The sequence below is a fragment of the Falco cherrug genome, chromosome 4 (genome assembly GCF_023634085.1).
Source record: "Falco cherrug isolate bFalChe1 chromosome 4, bFalChe1.pri, whole genome shotgun sequence".
NCBI classification, from domain to species: Eukaryota; Metazoa; Chordata; class Aves; order Falconiformes; family Falconidae; genus Falco; species Falco cherrug.
In genome coordinates this window covers 15,800,001-15,823,785 of record NC_073700.1, presented here as the reverse complement: position 1 = coordinate 15,823,785, position 23,785 = coordinate 15,800,001, and the positions used below count along the sequence as shown (strand labels likewise).

The 23,785-nt window shown below is 46.0% G+C and overlaps 1 protein-coding gene across 17 annotated transcripts in view; it reads left to right on the top strand.

Annotated features, from left to right (window-relative positions):
* CADPS (calcium dependent secretion activator) overlaps positions 1 to 23,785 on the top strand; it is a 220,832-nt gene that overhangs the window by 127,086 nt on the left and 69,961 nt on the right. For 9 of the 17 annotated variants that reach the window (XM_055707676.1, XM_055707675.1, XM_055707678.1 and 6 more), the window contains exons 12-16: positions 5,527 to 5,663; positions 10,921 to 11,108; positions 21,292 to 21,393; positions 22,328 to 22,391; positions 23,148 to 23,271. In XM_055707676.1, coding sequence (XP_055563651.1) covers positions 5,527 to 5,663; positions 10,921 to 11,108; positions 21,292 to 21,393; positions 22,328 to 22,391; positions 23,148 to 23,271 — 615 coding nt within the window. Of the gene's footprint in view, positions 1 to 5,526; positions 5,664 to 10,920; positions 11,109 to 12,171; positions 12,337 to 21,291; positions 21,394 to 22,327; positions 22,392 to 23,147; positions 23,272 to 23,785 lie in introns of all 17 variants that reach the window. The other 8 variants (XM_055707672.1, XM_055707669.1, XM_055707666.1 and 5 more) reach the window with 1 other exon arrangement.

The following is a 23,785-nucleotide window of genomic DNA, read 5'->3' as shown; positions in this document are numbered from 1 at the left end:
GTTGATTCAGTTCTCACATAAGTTGCATGAATTTAAAACTAGCCTGTAAATCACTTCTACGTGCTTTAAGAAGCATGAGCCTCTAACTTATGACATACAAATTCACAGGTTTCTGCAGCTATCTAATTCAAAATACTTTTAAATAGTTATAAAAATGCTGTGAAACAATGTTTTATATTCTAAATAGCTGTTCTAAAACTGTGTTTTTAACTTGCCACACAAGGAATTATGTAAGTGCATATGACAAATTCTTCCTCATTTAACTACCAAACATTAGATAAGTTAGATTTCAATTCAGTGCCTAGTGTGTCTGGTGATTTACAGAGCATTCATAATCGTTTATTAAAATTGTAACTCAAGCAGAAAAGAATTTGTTTGCAGCAGGGGAAAAACCATAAAACACAGGAATAAACAGCCAATTAAATTTAAAGCTATCTTCTAACGCGGAGTAATATGAAGAAAAAAAAAAAAAAAACTCTTAGCTGTCCAGCTGAGAGGCGAGTTCAGCCTGCTGCAGCGGCCACAGCTCATCGCAGGGAGGAGGTTTGCAGAGCCCCAGGCACCCACGCAGGGACACACAGAGGGGGACACACGTATCGTTTTGCAGAGGTGGCAATGCTGTAGTGCACGGTGAGGAGGGGACTTGGTAAGTCACCAGCCAGCACTGCCAGCAGCTCACTCATGATCAACAGCCTGACATTTGCCGTCCCAGAACGGTGTTTTGGGGTTTTTTCCCCCCTCCAGAGCGCGAGTGTTTGCTAGTAAAGACTCTTGCTCCACACGGCCGAACAAAATGAGGTTTCTAGGTGCTTCCTCTGGGTATTTCTTTAACGAGTTGCAGCCCAAGCGTGTCCGTTAGCTCCGTTTAAGTGGTGAGAGCAGGAGGGGACCCGGCCGCCCCTGGGAGCGCGCAGCCGAGCGCGGCAGGTCGTGGTGGGCACACTGTCACCTGCCCGCCGCCGTGCATTGCCGGCGAGCATCGCGCAGGCTGGAAAACTTCTCCCACCCTGCCCGGCCAGGCCAGCAAGAGTTTTCTAGAAATATCTGTAAATGAATAGCTGCCATCAATCATTGTCATTCCTTTATTTCATGTCTCCTGATGAGGTTGACTAGTGTCATTGTTTGTTACTGTCCAAACCACATCTTCATTCTTGTAATGTCAAGCAGATATGACAAGCACACATTTTCCAGATGAGTAAGATACAAAGTCACCTTTTAATTTACAGTTGTTTGGTTTTTTTGTTTGTTGGGTTTTTTTGTTTTGTTTTTAATAAGCAAATGTGTTGTAAAATTTACTGGATGTTCAGTTGCCTTTGGTACTAAAACAAAGTCACTCATTAACCGAAAGAAAGAAATCTGGAGTAAGAAATTCTTACAATAAAATGGCTACCTAAAGCCTTTTATAACAAGAATTCTTTTATGGAGCTTGTCCCCCGCTATTAACTTCACCGCTCTCAGAGCAAAATCTGCCAAAATTATTGCTGGAGCAAAAGAAACACAGAGGGCAGGGAAATGTGTTTGGGGGGAAAAAAATAGAGATATGACCGTTTTGTCTCTTCCTTTTTAAATAACAGTTAGATAAAGAGAAATACAGCCCTCGGAGGACCAAATGGTGGGACAGTCATTTGGTTTTCATCGTCGTCGTTGTTGTTGCTGTTGAAATCTTTGTGTTCCCGACACTGGCAGATTTTTAAGACTCTGATTTCAAACACTTGTAGGGAGTGCGTGTGTGACAGGGGGCTAGTTAATGGAGTCAGGATAAAATGCAAACTGGATAAAAATGATCAAAATAAACCCAGCAGCATTAAAAAAAGACCGTAATGTAGGTGACCAAGTGCAATATAAAAGGCCAGTCTGCAGTTTTCCAGAAGAAAGGTTCGTGGAGTCTCTGCTGCCCATGTACCTCCGCGGGCAACCTCCCTTCCGAGACCACCATCGAACGCCTTTCAGCTGCAGTTCTGTGCAGCTTGTCTAAATATGTAAGATAACTTTTGTGGGCCTGCAGCAGCATTTTGGCTGGGGCCCCGAACAAAGAAGCACCAGCAAGCTTGGCACAGCACCTTGGGAAGGGATTGTAAATTACTGGAGCATCATATAACTTTCTTTCTTGGGTTTCCTCTTTCTTTTTAGCTAGAATAGCAGAGCAGGGTCAAAAAAGCATCCGTATTTGACCGAAACAATTAATTTAAAGTACTTACAAATTAGCTGTACAGTTTGGGTATGAGTATTAGCCATTCTCATTTTGTACTTTGTTTTAAATCTCATTCAAACTGTACAAGCCATTTTGAAAGAGGGTAGTTTATACATAAAATCTATTTAATATGCTGATGTTGGCAGTATTTTAAATCGCAGATCAGCTGTCTGGAGCAGAGTAACAATATGTTTAGGTCTGTCCTTTTCTTTTTGTGTTGCCTAGGAAGGTTAATGCTCTCGCCATCATTTGATTCCTAAATTTCATTCTTAAAAGCGAGTCCACTGGAAAAATCAAAATGCAAAAATAAATTGCAGGTTGCAGGGGGTGTTTATTTTCTAATTAAGGGAAGGTGAGTTTAATGTATGAGTGTCCTTTTTAAACTGCTCCTAGTTATTCTTAAGAATTTTAAGCATCTGGCCCAGAGCAGATATTCCATTTAATTCCACACATTCCATGTGTGTATTATCATTCTCCAAAGACATCTGCAGTTCCTGCCGTGCCAGCATTAGCCCCTGGCTGGGTGACGTGCACCCACCCAGCCCCACAGCTCTGCCGATGCAAAATGGTTTGACCATGCACTGGGCTGCTGCAGGCATTGCTACAGCTGGTCATCTTCCTTCCCATGGCAGAAACCCCACATTTTAAACCACTGACTGAGCAAAAATAGTGTGGCTCATACTTTTTTGATTACTGGAGCTCGTGCAGCACCATGTCTGATGCCTCCTTTTTGGGTGGTTGTTCTGAGGTGGGGAGATTTGGGGCACATGGGCCTGCGGGCAGGCACCCAGTGGGATGCTCAGTAAGGTGTGGCTTCGGAGTGATTAATGAAAGTAAGTTTGCCCCTGATTATGGACAGTTGTGAAGGCTGTTTAATCACTGTGTCTGTTCTCACGCTTGGCAGGGAGCTGTCTGTGCCCCTGCCTTGAGCCGGGAGATCATTTAAAAGCCTGGGACAGACCCTCAGCTCCGTGGAAGCCAGCAGAACTTCCGTGGGTTTGCACCGACCAAAGGTCCACTCTGTGCCCACCTTGCTCAGAGGACATAAAGTGATGAAAAGCTTATTAGGCTGGAGTAAAAAACATTAATTTCAAACATGCTTTCTAGCACATATGCTCAAAAAAGTTCACCAGCTAAAGGGCTAGAGGACTCTTCAAATTTCCAGCTGATTTACTCAGCTCTCAGAGCCTCGTTGGCTGAGCAGGAGGATTGACAGTGTATCAGGGCTTCTAATTGAAAAGTAATAAAATCTCTGAGCGGAGCTGGCAAATGAAGGCCTCCAGCCAATTTGTCAGCTTGCAGTCAACTCCGAGGAGCCGGGCAGAGCAGCAAGCCATTAAAAATAGTCTGATAATATCTGTTAAAACATTTTGTGGGCGCTAGGGATGGAATTGAAAACAGAGCAGACAAACTCTTTGGGAGTGAATGCAATCAAATCGATCATGGCCCAAAGGGACAGGGACGATGGGGCAGAGAGCTGTCAAAACAGACAGGAGCTGGCCCGTGCCATGAGCCCCAGGGCTGGGTGGGCTTTGCATGCCCAGGGATGCTGGAGAGGTGCTGTGGAGGTGATGTGCTGGTCAGAGAGCTTGTCCCTATCCCCCAAGCCAGCACTTGTGCTGCCACGTTGCTCTGTACCGGCGGCAGCTTCTTGTCTCCATGCTGGATGCACGGAGCTGCCAGCGGAGCAGGGGGGCTGGGACCGGGGTGAGGGGCAGAGGTAGCAAGTCCTGGCACATGGAGCAACATAGGGGAGTGGACCCTCAAAAATTAACCAGCTGTAGGGAAAAAAACCCTCCGTGTTTATTCAGCAGGGTTTTAATGAGGAAAATTGCCAGCTATTGCTGAATTAAGTATTGCTAGCAGCTAATTGAAATGTTGCATGTTTTAATTTGTCTGATTTCTTTCCAGGGGGTGATGTTATTTATATAGTTTGTATATAGCTAACGACAGACTATACAGAAAATGTAAAGATTGCTTCCAATGATCAGTAATATCTGAGAGCACAGACATGAACGAGGTATTTAGGAAGACATACCATCCTTCACAGCTTAATATTAAATAGTACAACATATATAAAAGAACACTGTATCATTATCATGTAAAGCTCTTTTTTATATTTTTTTTTTATTTTGCTCATTATTTTTAATTAAGGATTTTTGGTTCTTCTGGTGAAGGGGGATTTTGTTTTAAAACAAATACAGTTACCATATACTACTACTATTGCGGAAAACTGCATTTTTCTGTCCTTTCAGCCACATTGTTTCAAGGCCACCCAGTTCCCCTAGGAGGCTATAAACAGGGGAAGGATTTAAATCCTATTTTCTTTGTGGAGGATTTGGCAAGAACCCATATAGTAGGAAGCTGAGCACGGACAAAACCAAGTGAAAGGTGTCCTTTAATTCCCCGGCCACTGGTAGAACAAAGCCTGTTCCCAGCGGGGTCCCGGCTAGCCGCACCCAGGCCGGCTTGGCGGCTTCATTTCAACTGCTGAATTTGGTGTATTTTTAGTTAACCATGTTGAGATTAATTAATTAGCCCCTAGGAGTTAGTGCCCGTAAACGTCACCCAAAGCAGAGAAGTGTGAATGCGTTGAGGCTGTTAATTCACCCAAAAATGGCAGCTCGTAATCCAAGCAGAGGAAATTCAGTCCCTCTGTCGGGATGACTGGCAGCTCCAGCACACTAGCGGGTTACTGCCTCAGTGACAACGAACTATATATCAATTTAACTTCTTAGCGATGCTTAAAAGAGCATCTTTTTATTTCGGTGAGGTAGCATTTAAAGTTGCCATTAGGAAAAAAAAAAAAATTGCCATGGGGAGACAAACATTGGCATTTGGATAAGAAACAACGTAACTGGTGTGATACCTAGAAAACCTAGTAAATGTAGAGAAAAATGCTACAGCTGTAACTTCGTTAGAATGGCAGAATCTATTATAATTAACTGCAACTATCTAAATAGGAGCTAATTTACTTCTGTGAGCCAGAATTCTGTTAACTCATAGCATATTGTAAGATACAGAGTAAGTTCTTGGGTTTGTGTTCTGGTTTTAAGTACAGAATAAATGCACTTATAATGAGCAGTTGACAAGACGTTAATTCTAAAATCTTTTGCCTAAATGCAATAAGATAGTCCATAACTGATGCAAGTTGACAATGGGAGGTAAAAAGAGTACTGTATAGCCTGCAAAGAGAAAGGTTAATGGCAATGTAGGGAAGAGGAGATATTTAGCTTTCATGCTTCATACTGTATATTTTTTTCTGTTGTATTTGTCAACTAAAATGTCTTATATCTCTCTAAATGGTGTCTTTCTCTATATGTATAAACGAACAGATGCAGATAGAGCTCAAAAGCATGGCATGGATGAATTTATCTCTTCCAATCCCTGTAACTTTGACCACGCTTCACTCTTTGAGATGGTTCAGCGCCTCACTTTGGACCACAGACTTAATGATTCCTATTCTTGTCTGGCAAGTATATTCTTTGGTCTCTAGTGATATAAACATCAAGCAGCAAAGTCAAAGCTAGTGCGAGTGGGGGCTAATCCCCCTGTTGCTGGAAGATTGAATTCTGTTTACACCAGGTTTGAATTTGGCCCAGAGTTATTTTCTTTTGAGAGGCTACTTGCAGTGAGCTGACTGCTCTTCTTCTCCAGTTGCACTGTCTTTATCGTTTCTATTTGCAATGCTTAAAATGTTTCTTCCTGCAAAGACAAATGCCAGTGTGGGGATGCGAAGTAGAGCGCAGTGTTTTGCAGCCTCCCGCACTGCCTTCCAGAGTCTTCTGGATGAAAGAACAGGGGAAAGATGATGGTCTGGTACCACCTCCCATGTCAATGGAGTCCCACCAAGAATAACTGTGGCCCAGCTTTGTGTCTCTTTATGAGCAGGGATCCCAAGCAGGTAACAGATGGGCCTAGATGGATAACTGCAGTGATGCTGCAGTCTGTCCATGCTGATACAGTCCCATGCCCGTCCTGATTATTCTCATAAGTGCAGGCTGCAGCTCTCGGCCCACTGCTGTGTAACACGGTCTATAGGACAGTGGCACTGAGATGCTCCAGGACAGTTTCTAGCCTTTGGCTGGGGCGCAGTGCTCGGGGGCTCTTAGACACTGTGAGGGTTTAAACGACAAATAACCTCTAACAATACAACTTGAACCATTCATTTTTAGCAGTTTCATTGAGGAGGATGAAAAGACTCTTAGTTTTTGAAAACACAACAGGATGAAGCCTTTCCAGAGGGCCCTGAAGTGGAGGTCCTGTCCTGAATGTGGCATGGGACAGATCCTGACCTGCCACCCTCCTAGTGTCACACAGGAACCTCCACACCGGGGTGTCATCGTGAGCTGCCTCAGCAGAAGGACCACCCTGTGCTGATAGGCTTCATCTTTTGCCAGCTGTGCAGTCCCGGGAGCTGGGGCTCCCGCGTGGCTTGCTGTTAAAAGCAGCAACCCAGGAACACAACTGAGCAGGTAGCAGCGAGGCTGTCAGCCCCAAATCCTGTCCTCCACGTCCCCTCCACCATGGTGCTCCTCTCTCCTGCTCTGCTCCTTGCACCACATGCAGGGGCTGGTCTCCTCAGAAAGGCTAAGATCCAGTAAATGCCATTAGTGGTAGTGAGTTGTCACCATCCTGATGAGAGGCAGGGTAGGAGGAACGGTTGTGGACGTCCCCTGAGGTAAGGATGGGCGGGGGGGAAGGCTGCAGCGAGCACTTTACCCACAGATACCCAAGTGGTACATGTAGGCTTGGTGGGAGCATTGTCAGACCTGCAGCAGGTTTCTCACCAGTTCCACCAAGGTATTTGCTCCAGCGGGCAATGAATTTGGCATGCAGCTTCTGCTCCCCACGCATGGCTGACCCTAGGAAGACCATTCCCATCCATGCATGTCTGACAGGTTGGCTTGCAGCTGGTTTGTCTCTGTGCAGTCTGGGGCCTGGCTGGAGAGCTGTGGCCATTGAATTGGCGGAGAGGTGCAAGGCCATCGCTGAAAGTTATTAACAATGTTTCTCTCCAAGAAACCAACCAGCCACACTTCTGCTTGTTACCGTGATGTTTAGGCCCTTGCTAGAAGCTACCGGAGTGGTGGAGCTCCCCTCAGCACCAAGACTTGTGCTTCTTCGGAGCAGAGCATCACCAAATAACCATCTCCTTTCAAATCACCCATTGCAGAGTGTTATAAAGAAGAGAATAATGGCCTGTGTTCACCTATGCTTGGATTTCACTTGCTGCTGTACTTATTTTACTATGGTTTTGTCCTGATTACGGCATAAAATACCAGACTGACCTCAAAATTTGAGTTCAACTGCAAAGAGCTCCCATTGCTCTTGCTGTGGCTTTGGGATGTTGGTGATACCCCTGCTCTGGCTTGCCTGGGCAAGCTGCGGGTGCGTGGGGAGCCCGCTCTGTGTACTCCATGTACCACTGGGCAGTTGTTGTTCTCCCTACGGGACATTGCCATGCTTGCATGGTCCCACAGAGTTTTGCCTCGTCGCGCCTCTTCTTGTTTTCAAAGGTGGATGTGGAGGTGCCAGGGAAGACTTACCCAGACACGGTGGCTTCCCCTGACACAGAGGATAACTCGGCGTTGCCTCCTTTCTGTGGAACCAGGTTAAACAATGTTATTGCAAGCCCACTTGCTGGCTGAGCCAGGCATCCCTATGAAAACAAACAGGCTGGCTGACTCATCTCGGCTGTGGCAGAAGTGATGTTTGCTGGCAGAGAGCACCGCACTGGGGAAGGGGAAGAGCCTTGCCTGCAAAGCTTGCTGAGGGCTCCTGCCCATCGTCCACAAACTGTAGCACGGTGGCAGTCACAGCTCTTCCTGGACTTTTGGGAAGAGTATGCAGCTCTTCCAGTTTAGTGTGGACTCCACACAGGTGTAGGTCTTCATTCCTTTCACTTGGATGCGTGCATTCTTTCGGAGACTGCCCTTCAGCTCTTCCCAGGCTTCCCGCCCACTGCCAGCACCCGCAGCTGGGTCCCTGCTGGAGCTCTACTGCACATGATGTGTCAGCATCGTTGGATTCACATATACAACATGGCATGTACTGAGGAAAGGTGGTCTTCCAGAGTGCCCAAACTAGCTCAGGTGATGTGAAAGAGTCAGGTCCATGAAGTGGGCCACCAAAATGAAATTCTTTCAGTTTTCCTGCGGTAAATGGGAAAGCTCAGCTACTGAAAAGTGAAAATTTTGTCTCCAAAATTCTGTTTTTTGCAAAAACTGCATTTGCCATTAGAAGAATTGCCAGTGTTTCACCAGGCCTGACCAAGTTTTGCTTTACCCAGCTCCGAAGTTCCTATTGCACTCCCTGCTGGTGCTTGGGACACATGTCCTCTTCTCCACGCAGTTCAGCTTGTTGAACATGGTCAGTCGAGCTCCCTGTGCTCTGCAGCCTTCCTCCATGGTCCCCGCCAGGTTTCCTCATGCCATTGAAGACCATGTGGGAGATCACACTGAGCTACACCTGGCTGCACTGGCGAGAGACACCGCTGTGTCAACACCATCAGCTGCGTTTGCCGGACTGGCTGCTTGTCAGCTGGTTGTGCCAAGCAGATCTTAATCAAGAGCCAGGATCTGCCTGAAGATGTGGTGGGCTTTCTGAATACCAGCTTTCATCAAATCTTAGATTTTTTCTGGGGCTGTGGGGAGCAGCATGTACTGCTCCTTTGGAGGCACATTCAGCAGCAGGTTTTTTATTTCCTACCTCTGGCATGCAAAAGAAGACCACCTGGTCCTCCTGGGCTCTGGATCTCTCCACTCATAGTCTGCTTGCCTGTGCTCTCATGAGGTATGAGGCTCATCACTGAACCTCTGAGCTTCTGCTCACGCTTCCCCTCACTGAGCCTCGGCAGCAGTCTTGAGTGTTTGCCCCCATCCCTTTGGTCCACCTGAGGACGAGCACTTCTCAGACCCTTTTGCAGGGGAGCAGTGTGGGGTGCCCCAGATTGCTGGGTCCAGCCTTCTGCTTCCTTTGCCCCAAACTCTGGGCTTGATACTCGGCTCTGATGAAATTAGTGGCAGCCCTCCTGTTGATGTCAGTAGAGCCAAGATTTCACCCCACAAGGAAGACTGAGTCCTTTGTATGTGTTGGGTGAATATAACAATTCCAACTGTATTTCTACCCCAGTAACCAAATGCACACATCTTTCTATCGCAGAGCAATCCCAGCATTTCCATATTTTCACCATGCCTGATCACCAAAGACTTGTGTGAAGAGAGGCAAGGTGATGAGATGGTCCGAGGATGTAACAAACAGGCAAAGTAATCTAGAATCAAGCACAATACTACCAACCAAAAAGCAAACAAAAATACCATTAAAAGCAGTGAAGGCAAATATACCCCTCCCAAAAAATAGCCTTCCAGAGTGCTGTCCCATCTGCATTGTTCTGTGTCTTCGTTTTGAAATGTGCACTTCTAGTGATCCCAGCACTGTAGCTACTCCCTATATCTATCATTTTCCCCTCATTATTTTAATTCTTTTCTCAATCTGTTTTGGAGTTGGCCCAATAAGGATGAGCAAATCCTTCTCTATGTCTTTGAGCTCTTAATTGATATTTCTTCAACTCTTTTCAAAGCAGCTATTTTGGCATCTAGAAAAGATTTGGTGTCATCTGAGTGGTAGAAAATATATTTTAATCTTTCACAGCAGTGTTGTTTCTAAGATGTAGCATTTGGGGTAACAGATGGGGTGGCAAAGAAGTTGCCTATAGGGGCAGTGCTCTGCCTCAACTACTCTCCCGCCCGCTGCAGGAACTTTTCAATTAAACGATGAAAGATTTTGCAGCTTGATGCATTCCAGAGCTGCGTCTTAGCAATTGTTTAGCACCCAAATTTCCATGTAAATATTGACGGTTTTGCAGCATTTTGAAAAGCAATCTACAAGATTATTCTTGTTCTCACTAGCGCCTTTCCCGAAAGCAGAGGCGCGTTCCTCTTCGGCTGTCCCAGGACGTTCATCGGAGCAAGCCCTCCGCGGGGAAGGGTGTCCTCCTCGGGAGCCCAGATGTTGCACCACAAGCTGTGTGTCGCCAGGCCCTCAGGACTGACAGACAGGAATAGTCTGAGGGTTTTGGATGTGTAAAGAAACCCTGCTCGTGATGGCAGAGCTTCCCTTTGCTTTGATGCCGAGGAGGTGGTCAATGGCAAAGCGCGTCGCCAGCGGTACGCAATAAGGATGATGGGAAGCGTCCCTTTCTGATGATACAGAGCTGCCCTCCTGCTTCCGCAGGACATTCCTGCGGCCAGATGTGAGAGAAGTCATTATTCAGTGTAATCCTCCGTGCTCTCCCCCAGATCAGTCTTCTTGCTGCTGGCCGAATGTACAATCCCATCCCCAAAATGAGATTACTGTTTCACATTGTTTAAATAACCAAACCTCTGTCATCTCTTAAAGGTGTAAGTCTTTTTTCTTTCTCCTTTTTTTTTTTTTCTTTTTTTGCTAGGCACTGACATGAATTGGCCTAACTTTTCAGCTTTTTAAATGGCATTTCCCTTTAATGATAGCATGATATGTTTTTGTTAACAGTTGCACTGAGTACATGCTGTGTTTGGGTGATGATATACAGTCTGTATTGTTTAAGAGTGACCTCTCTCCTTTTTCCTTAAGGTAGCCTTAGGTTTGTATTTCTTTTCTTAGAACAGTTTCCCACTACGACTCCAAATCTGATAGCCATTGTATTTAATAACTTATATTTAAAATCAAGTCTCTTTATTTCTAAACAGGGCTGGTTTAGTCCTGGCCAGGTCTTTGTGCTAGATGAGTATTGTGCACGTAATGGAGTGAGAGGCTGTCACAGACATCTCTGCTACCTCAGAGATTTGCTAGAGCGCGCAGAAAACGGAGCTATGATTGACCCCACCTTACTTCACTACAGCTTTGCCTTTTGTGCATCACATGTTCATGGCAACAGGTAAGGAATTCTTCTTGGCTAGCAGCTCCCTGCCAGCAAGGGATGACTTTGTCAAATATAGGTTTCCTTGGATAATGCACAACAGTCCCCAATTTGTTTTCACAGTGGATGTTTGGCAGCAGCGCTTCTAGTGGCATAGTCGGTTTGTTTGTTTGTCTCGTTGCTTGTTTAATGTAAGCAATAGAAATGCACGTAGAGGATCCAGAAGTGAGGGGGTTTAACTTTCTTATGCAGGCACCTGCTGGATGCAGTTCTGGACAAGACAGAGTTGAAGTACATGTGATTGTCACGGGCTGAATAAATAGAAGTAAATGATACGCTGTGCTGATTTAATTGCTGTGCGAGAGGATCTGACAAGTTGCAGCAGTGAAATTTTCAGCAGTATCAAACTTCAGTGTTCAGAAGGGCTTTAAGCCCTCGGGCACCCATGTCTCATTTAAAGTCCACGTGACGTCAGTTCAGAGATTGCTTAGACATAACTGAAAATTTTATCTTGCTCTGTGGCAAAGCAATTTCAATTTCAGAAGTAGCCCATTCCTTTCTTGCAAATGTGGCAGACCTTTGATGGGAGGAACTGAAGCTGCGCTTTTCCCTTTTCTATATATTTTGTTGACAGCTGTAGCATATATTGCAGCTTCTTCTGCTGCTTTTTTTCTGTGAAGTTGTATTATATACTTTGAGATATCACTCTCTATCTGCATATGCTGCTGAAAGAAAGGAATGTTGTAAAATAATAACGTATTTTCATAAACCCTCTGGTAAATACCATCCCAAATTATGACACGCATTGCCCAGGTTTCATGTTGCAAGGCTGCCGCTTGCTTTTGCAGTTACTTTCATACATCTTGTCATGGAAACCGAGTTCCTGCTTCCTTAGTTTCTTTTTTAGTTCTGACTTTCTTTTGCTCGTTTGTTCCTTCTTTGCCAATTGTTATTTGATTTCAGTTGTTTCCTTTCAGTTTAGTTTCCTTTTGTTTTATTTTGAGTTTTTTTCATGCTTTCTTCTTGTTTCTTTCACTTTTGCTGCTGGCCTTGCCCCCCGCGTTTCAATCACTCCCCAAAGCCAACACATGGCAGAATTACTTGGTGGGTCACAGCCAAGTGCAGACGGCGAGGGGGGCAAAGCGTCTCATGCCTCTGCCGCTGAAGCGGAGACAAAAAAGGATTCCAAAAAGGAGTCCAAAAAAAGGAAAGATTCCAAATCCCAGCCGAATCCAGAGCCGAAAAGGTAAGCGAAAGCGCGCAGTGCACAGAAGTGTGTTGTGGAGGACACCGGGCTCCTGGGTCACTGAGCACACTGGGCAGTTTGTGTCCCCGTGGCGCGGGGAGACCCGCTGCAGCACCGGCGTTCGGCTCATACACTCTCCTGGGAGTTGGATGGCATTTGGGCACCCAAGACCCATGGTGGGTCAGGGCATTGAGATTTGTAGGTGTGTTTAGGAGATGGCTCGCATGGCATGTAAGGGATGCATCCAGGCAAGTGAAACTGGCTGCTCTCATTGCCCCTCTTCCATAGGCAGGGCGCATCGCACCAGGAGGCTCCTGTGGGGATAGGACCTGGTTCAAAACCTTTTTGACTCGTAACAGAGAGGAGGTCAGATGCTGGTCATGGCTACCCCGTGTATCTCCTCACAAGGTCCAGCGTAGCCAGAGCTGGAGCCTCCTCTTCATCAGGGCCCCGTGGCAGGAGGTATCTGACAGTACTGGTTGAGGTGACAGCCTGCCATTCTCTCCCTGTGGGGCTGGAGAGTTGTGGGCTCAGAAAAGATGTCTTGTTCTAAAACCTGTGAGGCGTGTAGACCCCAGTCCTGTGCCCGTACAGCTGCCCAGGGCTGCGCGTGGCTGCTGCACCATGCTGGGGGGCTGCTGGGCACCGCCAAAGGGGCAGCCCATCCACAGATGGGCTGTTCGAGTAATTAATTTAAAATATTCCAAGAAAGGGATGAGACTTTTGCTATGACTTAGCTGTCTTTAGCTGATGGTTGACGTCACATCGAAAGGCTGAAGGTTCCTATTCCTTCGTGGTCACTGCCACGTCTGTGTTGCCTGGGGACTGCAGGAGGGTCAGTGCTGGAGCTGCGAGGCTGCGGCGTTGCACATTCCCACCGAGGGCAGGCTCTGCGTAACGCCCAGCAGCTGGGTACGGAGCCCACGGGGAGTGCTTTCTGGCTTCTGCCATAGGAAGGTCATAAAATGGGACCACAGGGGGTCTGAGGGAAAACATGACTCTGTATCTTGCGTGTCTGCTATAAGAAATAGGAATATCTGAGTGGAAGAGTCACGATTTCTTTTCAGAAAGCTGCTTAGACCACATGCATCATGCATTTGTGAGCTGGCTGGCAGAGAGTGACAGAAAGCCAATATTTACCCATGCAGTCCTTACTGGCAGTTGCGACGTGTGTAAAGCTGGGTTCGCTATAGCTACATCCCTTCCTCCCACCTGCCATGTCCATACGTTGCTCGTTGCCTTAGGGCTGGCCATGCTCTCCCCAGGAAACCTATAGCTCATGGTGGAGTTGAAAATGTTCCATGTAAGATTTGTCGAGGTGGGAGCACACCTGCCCCGGGACCCAGCACAGCGTCTGACACGGGCTCTTGCAGCAGCCGTGCATTGTATTGCCATTGGTATGCATGGTGGTCTGGGAAAGAGTCAAGTTCTGAGACATTTTTCTGTTTAACAAAGGCTTCTTTTTCTGTTGTAACTGAGAAAGTGTTGATTTTCTTTACAAAAGGAAGTTCCTTCACTTTTAGACAGTAAAAAAAAAAAACCAAATGGGTGGTTTAGCTTTCCCCGGAATGAGGTTGGCTGTCAGTCAGAATCTGCCACCCGGTAATGAAGGTCGAGCGGGGAGATAATTTCATGTGGCTATCAATCTCCTGTATTAGCAGCAGACAGTGATGGAGCTGAGGTGGGCTGTCTGTTTGTATCGTGTTTGCATAAGGTCAGGCAGTGAGACAACAGTCGCTCGCAGTCAGCGGGGAAGTGCAGGCGGGCTGCGGTGCGGATGCTGAGGACAGCCTGAAGGTCAAGGCTGACAGGATGACAGGCGTCAGCGTGGGGACGATGCCTCCTCGCCTGTCCGGCTCCCGCCTCAGCGACACGGCCACTGCACTGCAGCCGGGACGGGGGCAGGATGGCTGCTGGTGGAAATGCACCTCCAGCTTGGAGGTGACCGTGAGGCTGCAGCAGGTGAAATGGTCAGAATGGGAGTTTGGGGACGATTTGGAGCCCTGTTTCTTTATATGTCACGATTTGGTCTCCTCTCCTCCTTTGAGCTCCTGTAGCTTATTCAGACCCCAGAAAGCCTGACGTAATCTCTCCAAACTGAGGCGTTAATCACTGCTGCTTGCATAGCAGTCCCCTTAAGTTTTATGTTAATTTCATCATTTTCCAAGTAAAAACGAAGTGTAAATTGCTTGTCCAAAGTTTCACCTGCTGCGGACCCCTGCATACGTAAGGTGCAGGCTGCCAGGAAGGCAGGGAGTGCTGAATTCCCGCACGGCTGGCTGCTGCCCGGGCGCTCGTTCTTCGCTAAGGCTGAGGAACTCGAGCCCTTCTCACTGTTGTGGCCACTAGTGAGTTGAGAACAGGGTTTTGTCCACCAGGTATCACTGGATGCCATTTGTAAATTCCTACTGTTGTGAAAGATGGTGTGATTTCTGATGTATCGATCTACGTGACAGGTGAGGAAAGTATAGTGTTATTCAGATACCCAACTGCATTTGCTGCGGGGTTATTGCTGTCTGCCTGCTCTTGGTACCACCGCTGTAGTACCAAGGCTGTTTTGTCAATAGTCCTCTGAAAAGCTAGCGAAGGCAAGAACCAGGAATTGCTTTGAGAAGACGGCATGATTTGGGGTAAAATTATGAAAGATTTTACGTGACCACCAAGGTCTTTCCCTGCTGCTGTTCCCGTGATGGTGGCGGTGCTGCCGATGTCGTTTGACGGCAGCGGGGGTGATGTGTTGGAGGAGCCTCGCTGTTCCCCTGCCTGCGCACAGGAGAGGCATTGCGGGGCAGAAAGCTGAGCTCGGCTGTCCCAGGCACAAAGTTAGAGCCTAAACCTTGAGCAGTGGTTCCGGCCCCTTTCCAAGGAGCGACCTTGGTTTCGCTTCTGCCTCTTTTTGATTTAGGCATATAATAACTGTATTTTTCAACTTTAAATTTGGCACCAAAAAAGACTCTTTCTGTGCTTGTTAATCCTGAACTTTTAAAAATAAGGCTAAAATATTGATCGTGTAGTTACTAAGTATCAGCAGACACCAAGCTTATCAAAATCAGGAATACTGGACTGAACCCCCTCCAGCCTGGTAATGACTGAACACCATCATTTTCTGCAAGTTCTTTGATGACTATTTATCCGAAGTCCAAGGAGCTACAAGTCTCTCTGTTAATTAATTTGGTATATTAGTAACTTGCCCTTTCCTCTGTAAGCTGTATTTTGCAGCATCAAACTTCTTTTCAAGAAGTAGCTCTTTTGTTAGCTACCATTACCATTGGCTTTCATTAGTTTTTGACAACTGTAAGCCAGCAGAAATAAGGTTATTGTCATAAATGTCAAGGAACTGAAAAGTCTGCATCACATATTGGTAATTTTTTCTGTTGTATTCTGATTACGTATCTGGCTGTTTCACATAAAGGCAAGATTTCCCTACAGCTAGTTAAAAAAGCAAAATAGGACGGGTTTGGTCCCTTAAAAGAAGTAGTAAATATGTGGACACCTTATCACAATGTCTTCATCTGCTTTCCTAGTGCTTTGTGTGTAGCTCCCACGTCTCAGTCAGATGTGCAGCCCTGGCTGCAGTAAGACAGGTTAAAATCTGGCAGGGCGAAATGCCGTGACCTTTCGTTGGGTGCCGGCTGCGTGTCCCAGCCAGCCCCGTGATGAGCTCGCGGTGACACGGTAGGCGCGATGGCTGTCTGTCGGGTAGGATCCGGCATCTGTGCTGAGGGGAGGTGGGTTGCCAGCCCCCAGCAGATAACCAGCTCTGTGCGGCCGGCTGACGTGATTCATTACAATGGGTGTAGGATGGCAGTGCTCAGAAACCATCCGGTTCAGCCGCAGTACATCAGGGGTGTAGATCGCACACGAGAAACGATGAGCCGTGACTTGGCTCGGTGCTGCAGCATGGAGGAGAGCCCAAGCAAAATGAAGGCAGGAGTTGGGAGGGTGAAATGGCTCCCATGCTCCGCAGCATCCCGAGCAGGCGGCTGGGGCATCGCCCAGGAGAGCGGGCGGAGGGCTGGGCTGAACAAAGGGCTTTCAGCCGACAAGTCGCGCACGGTGTGAATTCCCAGAAGAAAGGGGAGTCGGGGAAAATCGATGTTTGCTGAATAAGCCTTTTTTTTTTTCAAGGGGTCTAAACAGGTGGGCTCTTTCAGGTCAGATTTGGTGGGGGCGATGCAGGAGGCAGCAGGCAGGCAGCTGTGATCCTGCCCACGTCCCCAGAGCCAGTCCCTGTGCAACCGGTGGGACTTCGCGCGGGCAAGCCTTCCTGCGAGGGATCCTTTGAAAGCCTATCCTGACACATGCCGTCCAAGGCACTAATCATCGATGTTTACTGTATAGCTCATATGTGCTGCACCTGGCAACCAGCAAGGGAGCTGAAGGCAGCACGTGTTTTATATTTGAGTTGTTACTTAAAAAATCAAATTATTTGCATCAGTTTTTGACATTGTTTTTTTTCCCTTGGCTCTGCATGCCAGGGCTCACAGTGCGTGCAAAGATCTGTTTGCTACGTGTAAGCAATATTTTCCCTAGTAAAAAAAGTGTAGACAAGTTAAACATAAAAGGTGTAAAAGATGATATGTCTTTTCATTTGAAAGCCGCCATGGTACTTCATACAGGCGTATGTCAAAGAGATTAACCCACTGGAGCTATAGTGTATATTTATAATTGCATACAAATGCATGCTATTGCTTCATATATTGGTCTTTGTTAAAAAATCATTTTGATATATTTGTTTTAGCAGCATAACTAGCCCTGGGGGCACTGAGTATAATTAGAAAAGGGCATGGGGGGAGGCGGGGCTTGCAGAATAAAGCAGTGGCCTTAGGATCACGGGTCCTAATTACAATTTATAATTAACCCCAGAATTTGCACAAGCCATCTAAGCTAAACAAGGACTATCATTTTTGCTTTTTAAATTGCCACCCTTTTTCTTAATTTCGCCACCTGCTTTGTTGATGTTGTTGTTTCCATGGCTTAAAACTTAAAAACAAGGGGGGTAGGATTAGGAAAGTGGCATTTAAAACTTTTCGTATGAAATATTTACAGTGGGGATTTACTAGTTCAGAGCCAACATAGTGAAGCTGCAGCAGGAGTGATCTGAAGCTTGTTTACTTATAATTAAAAATATCCTTATTTATTTTTCCTGCCTTTTTTGCCTTTCTGCTTCTCTCTCTGTCCACAACTTCTGCCATACACCTCAGGTGTCCATGAGCAGGAGCTACAGAGAATTGGGTGAAATCATGTCTCCACGCAGATGGAGACGTTTATGTTGTCGACCTGAATGCAGAGGCCCAAACCCATTTTGTCCCTCATGCATCTGTATATACCATGTAGATACAGAACTTTTTTTTCACCCTTTTGCTCTCTTCTCATTCCCCACCGCTGCTTCAGTGTAATAACGACATGGTTGTGGATTGCGTGTGAGAACTTCCATCTCCTGCAGGTGCATTTTAGCTAGCCTTGCTGCTTGGTGGAGGGGTTAGTGCTTCTGTCCATGAGATCAAATACCAAATATCAAAAGCTGAGCTTGGAGACCTTTGCTAAAAAACAAAATTGCCAATAAGCACCAGAACGAGCCAGTGCAACTTGAGCTTCTCCTGGGGATCTTTTTTCAGCCCCATCAGCCACGTACTGGAATTGTCTAGAGCACAGAAGTTAATCTTAAATTATAGCAATGCTAAGCTATATACCCTTTGTGTTCTTGCAACAGGGAAAATAAATATGTTCCCTCAAAAAGATTACATTTTCAAAGTCTATTTGACTTGAATATTTAATTAGGTTTCAAAATTATTCAGCTAATAAATTAAGTGCAGGGCTTTGGGTAGTGTTTTTCCAGTTCTATGTATATCCTGCATTTGTCACTAATTAATGAGTTCCTAATGCTTCAGCTTCTGGGAAGATGAGCAACAAAGATTAACATAACTAGTAAATCTGAAGATGTGCAGCTGGGTTATAGTATTTGAAATTTGACAAAAACATTGGAAGTATTATTATTTGTGACATGGCTCAAGATGGGGGATTGTGAGGAAAGCAAAGATGACAGAACTGGTGCTAACCACTGTGACAACAACTTGAAAAGCAGCCGACATGACATCTTTCCTATCATGCTGCCGAAAATGTCAACTTTGTGAAGGACAGTGAGAAAATGGTTTGCCGAAAATTTGAAAGGTAGATTCAAGAGATGCTCATCATGTCAGATGCAATATAGTCCACAGCTGGGTGAGAAAGGGAGTCCTTGCCATGGTGATGGCTCTCAGTTGGCAGGCCCTTCCAGACATCCGCACTGCTCCAAAAACGGCTACAGCTGACCTGTAGATTGTCTCAAGTTTGCAGTAGCGTAAGACGTGAGAGCAGCAGGTGTTTGCACCGCATGGAGGGAGCAGTGGCTGGAGCCACCGGGTTTGGTGTTCTCCTGGCTCACAAAGACCCTGAGAAAGATGATGACCAGGGGGTTAAGCCTCCATGGTCTACGCACGCCTTGGTAGTTGGGTTGGAGCCGCTTGGGGTGTTATGACTTGGGTGAGAGCCACGTTGGCCAGAGGTTCCCTCTGCAGAGCCTGCCCTTCGTCTTCATGTGGGTCAGGGTTTTCAAAGTGATGCTTCCAGCCCAGCTGGGACACGACGCATGCTGTCACATCAGCCTGTTTCAGGTGTCCACCGTGAGTCTGTTGTGTGGCAAGTGCTGAATAACTGGTTCTGGCAAAACTGAAGCCCTTTGAATACAGTGAGAAACTGTGATTCATGTGAGAGGGCTGCGACCCAACCCGAGCTGTCAGGTCCTGCCATTAAATCTCACCGGTTGAGGTTATTGACCCAGCAAAGGGTAACATAACTTTCAGACCATTTCCAGCCTACCAGCAAATCTCTGCCAGGGCAGGCGGCTTTTCCTACCTCGTTTGTCAGCACTGATGCAATTAACCTAGTGACACTCTGTGAGCTGTGATGGGTACAGGGGGAGAACTGAATGCCAGAAGTCAAATGAGGGCTTCAGCCCTGCCCCTTAATGTATGGCATTTGTTGCGGGCTGCCTTGAATTATCTGCTCTTCTGCTTGGGAGCAAACCAGGCGCTGTGGGGTGCACAGCATCACAAAAGGCATGAACATCTCTGTCTGAATGTTAAATATTTTATGGAACTTTGGAATAAAAATACATTAAGCATGTTCAGACATGAATTTTTGCTTGATATCTAATTTGGGTTTTTTTGTGGCTTGCTCATTTCTTCAAAATAACTAGTCCTAATTAGGTACTAATGAGACCAGATACATACTTCCAAAATTGTTTATGAAATGTGTTCCCCAGCTGAGACATTTTATCCAAGTTTCAGCCTAGATCCTTTTTCCTATTTTTTTCCTTAATACACAACTGAATTTGGCAAATAATCAAGTAAAGATTTCTGATTAAATGCTGTTTAAATTTAAATACATGCCCTGGTATTCGAGTCTTTTTCTGTGTCCATGTTGCAAATTTTATTTAATGTATATTTAGCTTTAAAATTTTGCAGTAAATATCATGTACAGTATGCAAGTTCCTCTTCCAAAATGTTTTAATGGGTTTTTTTTTCACCTGTGTTGGAATATCAGAGTTCGTATTTATGATATTAAGAGCTTACTAAATGCAGGGTCAAAGAGAAATGCTTCTACAGATTTTATAGCTTTTAATTTTTTATAGCCTTTTTTTTTTCTTTTTTTTAAGTTTGGGGCCTTTGATTCTTTAAGAGGAAAATAAAGCCAACCAATTAACCCCTGACAGGAGGTTCATTAGAAGCTTTGTAATCCCTTGCCAAGTCTTTTGTATAGCCAAACCAGTCTAGTACTGCGGATTTATGCAGCTTAAGCTGAACACTGGAGGAGGCCTTTAAGTAAGAACATTTGTTCAATTTTAAGACATCTTACATTACCTAAAGAGCGGCTGTGCCAGCAGAGTTGCCCAGGAGTACACAAACCCGTAGACTTTTCTCGCCGGCAGTGGGGAGCGGTGCCGTTGATTGTCTGCCTGGCCGATGCCTTTGGTGGATGGATTAGAGTCGCTCGCTCCTGTCGCCTGGGATGCTGCTGCACAGCGTATTTTGCCGTGTGGGTGTGGGGGAGAAGGAGGGGATTGCTGCTTTCGGCTCTCGGATGGGTTGGCATCGGCAGAGGTACGGGGTGGAAGAGCACAGGGACCACTGCATCATCCAGCCCCGGGAGAGCTTCAGCAGGGTTCGCCTGCACACTGTGCTCTGTGAAAGACGAGAAATACCCCAAGGCAGCAGGACCTGGGTGTCTCACAATGCACTCCTGTGCACTCCTGAAATACAGGGGCGTCCTAAATCGTCTGAGGAAATCTTTCATTAATTGTATCAATGTGCTAATTTTTATAAATTAAAATGAAGGAACCAAAAAGTCATTGCATTTTCAGATGCAAAATGCACGGTTGCTCTCCAGGCACATTTTGGCAGAATACATTGGAGATGGTTCACTTCAAGAAATCACTATAATGGGGTGATTCAGCAGTTCTGAAGGAGTGCAGAATTTTGTATTCTGTTTGTATATGTGCCTGTTGTCAATATTCTTTTATGCTGTGAATTGTGTTAATTTGGCAGCTGAATTTTTCTGCAGAAATTCAGTCCCTCTTTTGCCAGCCGTGGGCCCGATCCTGCAGTGAGGGCTGGCATTGCGCTCCCTGTCATATACCTATAGATTTAGGGGGGGATTCTGCTTTTTCTGACGGCTCTATCGCAGGAAAAATAAGTGGGGAGGGGGGTTTCCACATCTAGATTATCACTTTGAGAGGGGATATTTCTTTATTTGTTTATTTTTGATATCTCGGCAGTGGTGCTGCCGCAACACCTCTGTCCCAGGCCTCTTAGCTGGTGACATCCCTCTCCAAGAGGGCAGCGTGCGTGTGCTGTGGGGGTGAGGTACCAGGGTGGTGAGGTGGAGTCCGAGTCATTCGTGGCATTTCTCCTCCAGGCCTGACGGCATAGGAACTGTGACTGTGGATGAGAAAGAACGTTTTGAAGAGATCAAGGAGCGGCTTCGTTTGCTTCTGGAGAATCAGATCACGCATTTTAGGTAAAGGCAGAGAGCCCAGGCTGAATGCGAGAGGACTCATTTCCTCCCAGCTCCCTCCTATAAGCAGCAAAGCCAAAAGGCAGGTTTTGAATGCATAAGGGAATTTTGCATAAGTGGTGAAGACCTACACAGGGCAGTGAAGCTTGCACTGTAGCATGCTTGTAGCTGGAGAGAGATTTTCAAATATACAGCCTTTAAAGGGTATTTCAAAGCATCTTGCTCACAAAAGCACTGTAATGCTGTGGATTTTTTCTAAAATTTAACAGAAAAAAAATCTTTTATCCTCTTATTTCTCTGTTCCCCATTGCTCAGTTATCACCCATTTATTTTCCCTTCTCCCTAGTATCCGGACAGACAGGGCTTTCTGCAGGGATCACACTGTTTAGAAGGGATGGATCCTGCCCCCACAAAATGGACTGAATTGCCTCCAGCACAGAGCCGGCCCCTGGGCTGCTTGTGCACGTTTGCACAGACGGATGATGTGTGCTCGCACACAGGGTCCCTGCGGGAGCCCCTCGGAGCTGCCTCTCACCAGGGACAGTGGCTGGTTCAGCTGGTTACCTACAGCCTGGTGCATCGCAGGCTCTCCGGCTGGCAGTCAATGTCCTTTCCAGAGTGGGTTGGGTTTTTTTTCCTTTTTTTACAAGGAGATGACATTTAACTCTCTCCTGGGAGATCTAAAAACTCTCCAGGTGACACCCAAATTTAATAAGCTGCTAAAACTATCAGCTCATTACTACCCCATATTCTGGTTTGCTGCCTTAGTGTCCACACCATCAAACCCTTTTGGAAAGGTCCCCTATAGAAAGACTGCTCGTTCCAGGCAGAGGGACTAGAGAATTGTTTAGGCATATTTAGGAAACCATCTTTATAGCTCTGGAAAGGCTTGTTCACATGCATCTGGTGTGATGTTAACATGATGTGGTTTTCCTAGGTACTGCTTTCCATTTGGCCGTCCAGAAGGTGCACTAAAAGCTACTCTATCACTGCTGGAAAGGGTAAGTCTAAGAATAACAGAGTGTTTAAATTTACCTGTATTCATGTGTCAAGAAGAGCTTGAGGAACTGTTGGTTTTGCGTAGATGTGTCATTAATAATAGTTGATACCGAACTGTGGGGGTTTAGGTGGGGTGATGTCTCCTGCTTTAGCTCAGAGGCAGGTGCGTAGCCTGGCCACTAAATGCAGCTCAGCTTGTGTCCGCGTTCATGGCAAGGGTGGAGGATCTCGCTGGCAATCATCCGTGCCGCAGACCCTCAGAAGCAATGCCTGGCTGCTGTCCGGTGCAATTCCCATCTTGAGATAGACTTGTTACCCTGGGTGTATGAAACATGCTCACCATCACCCTCCCCATCCCTATTTCAGCCTTCCTGTTGCTCTGACACCCTCCTCACCTCTGCTGACCCACAGCGTGGCCAAGCCCAGACCTAAACCCAAGTCAATCAGCAGAGCCTGGGAAGGGCATAACATTGCCTGGCACTGGGCAAGCTGTGATAGATCTTAATGCCATGCTGTAAAAAATCAGCACAGGTTTTAGGGCATGCCATAGGGTATAGGTACAGAAAGGGAATAATACAGCAGGGGTAGGTCCCACGTCTCAAGCTGGCCAAGGTGACCTTGTAGTGGGTCCTGCATATTGTACACATACCTCGAGAGCCACACAGTGCTAGTGTAGGAAAGGAATTTGTGTGCTGGGCTTGGAGAAAAGCAGTTCTGTGTGCCCGATGCCACAACAAATCAGATTTTCTTGTGTCAAGGTTCTGATGAAAGACATAGTTACTCCGGTCCCTCAAGAGGAGGTAAAAACAGTCATCCGTAAATGCTTGGAGCAAGCAGCTCTAGTCAATTATACTCGACTATCAGAGTATGCCAAAATTGAAGGTAAGGCTCTTTCTTTGTGAAATTACAATTTTGTTATGTTTCTAGGCGGCAACTGTGGCTGGGAGCTATTTAAAAGAAGCTCATTTGCTATTTATTCACTTGTCAATAAAACTGATGTGATTCTGAATCATTTTTGTGGTTTTGGCTTTGGAAGCAGTTAAGAATGGAAGCTATGCAAAATGTTTCTTTTTCTGGAAAAGAGAATGGAAACAGTTAAAAGGAACTGTAGCTTTTTTTTTTTTTTTTTTTTTTTTGCTTTTGATCGTTAGTTCATTTGGCCAGTGGTGTAGTATTCAGATTCATGTCGTGGTTTAAAAAAACAAATTGAGAAATACTTGGGATGTCATCTTTGCAGCTGAAGGTATAGTGCAGCTAATTGCTTGTGACAGTGGAGTTCAGGAAACAAATGAAAAATAAGAAGCTGAAAAACTGTTTAATCTATGCTTAATCATTTGTAGCCAATTTAAAATGTCTTTTTTCTGGGAGTGTTTCATTGTCTTTGCAGTTTGCATAG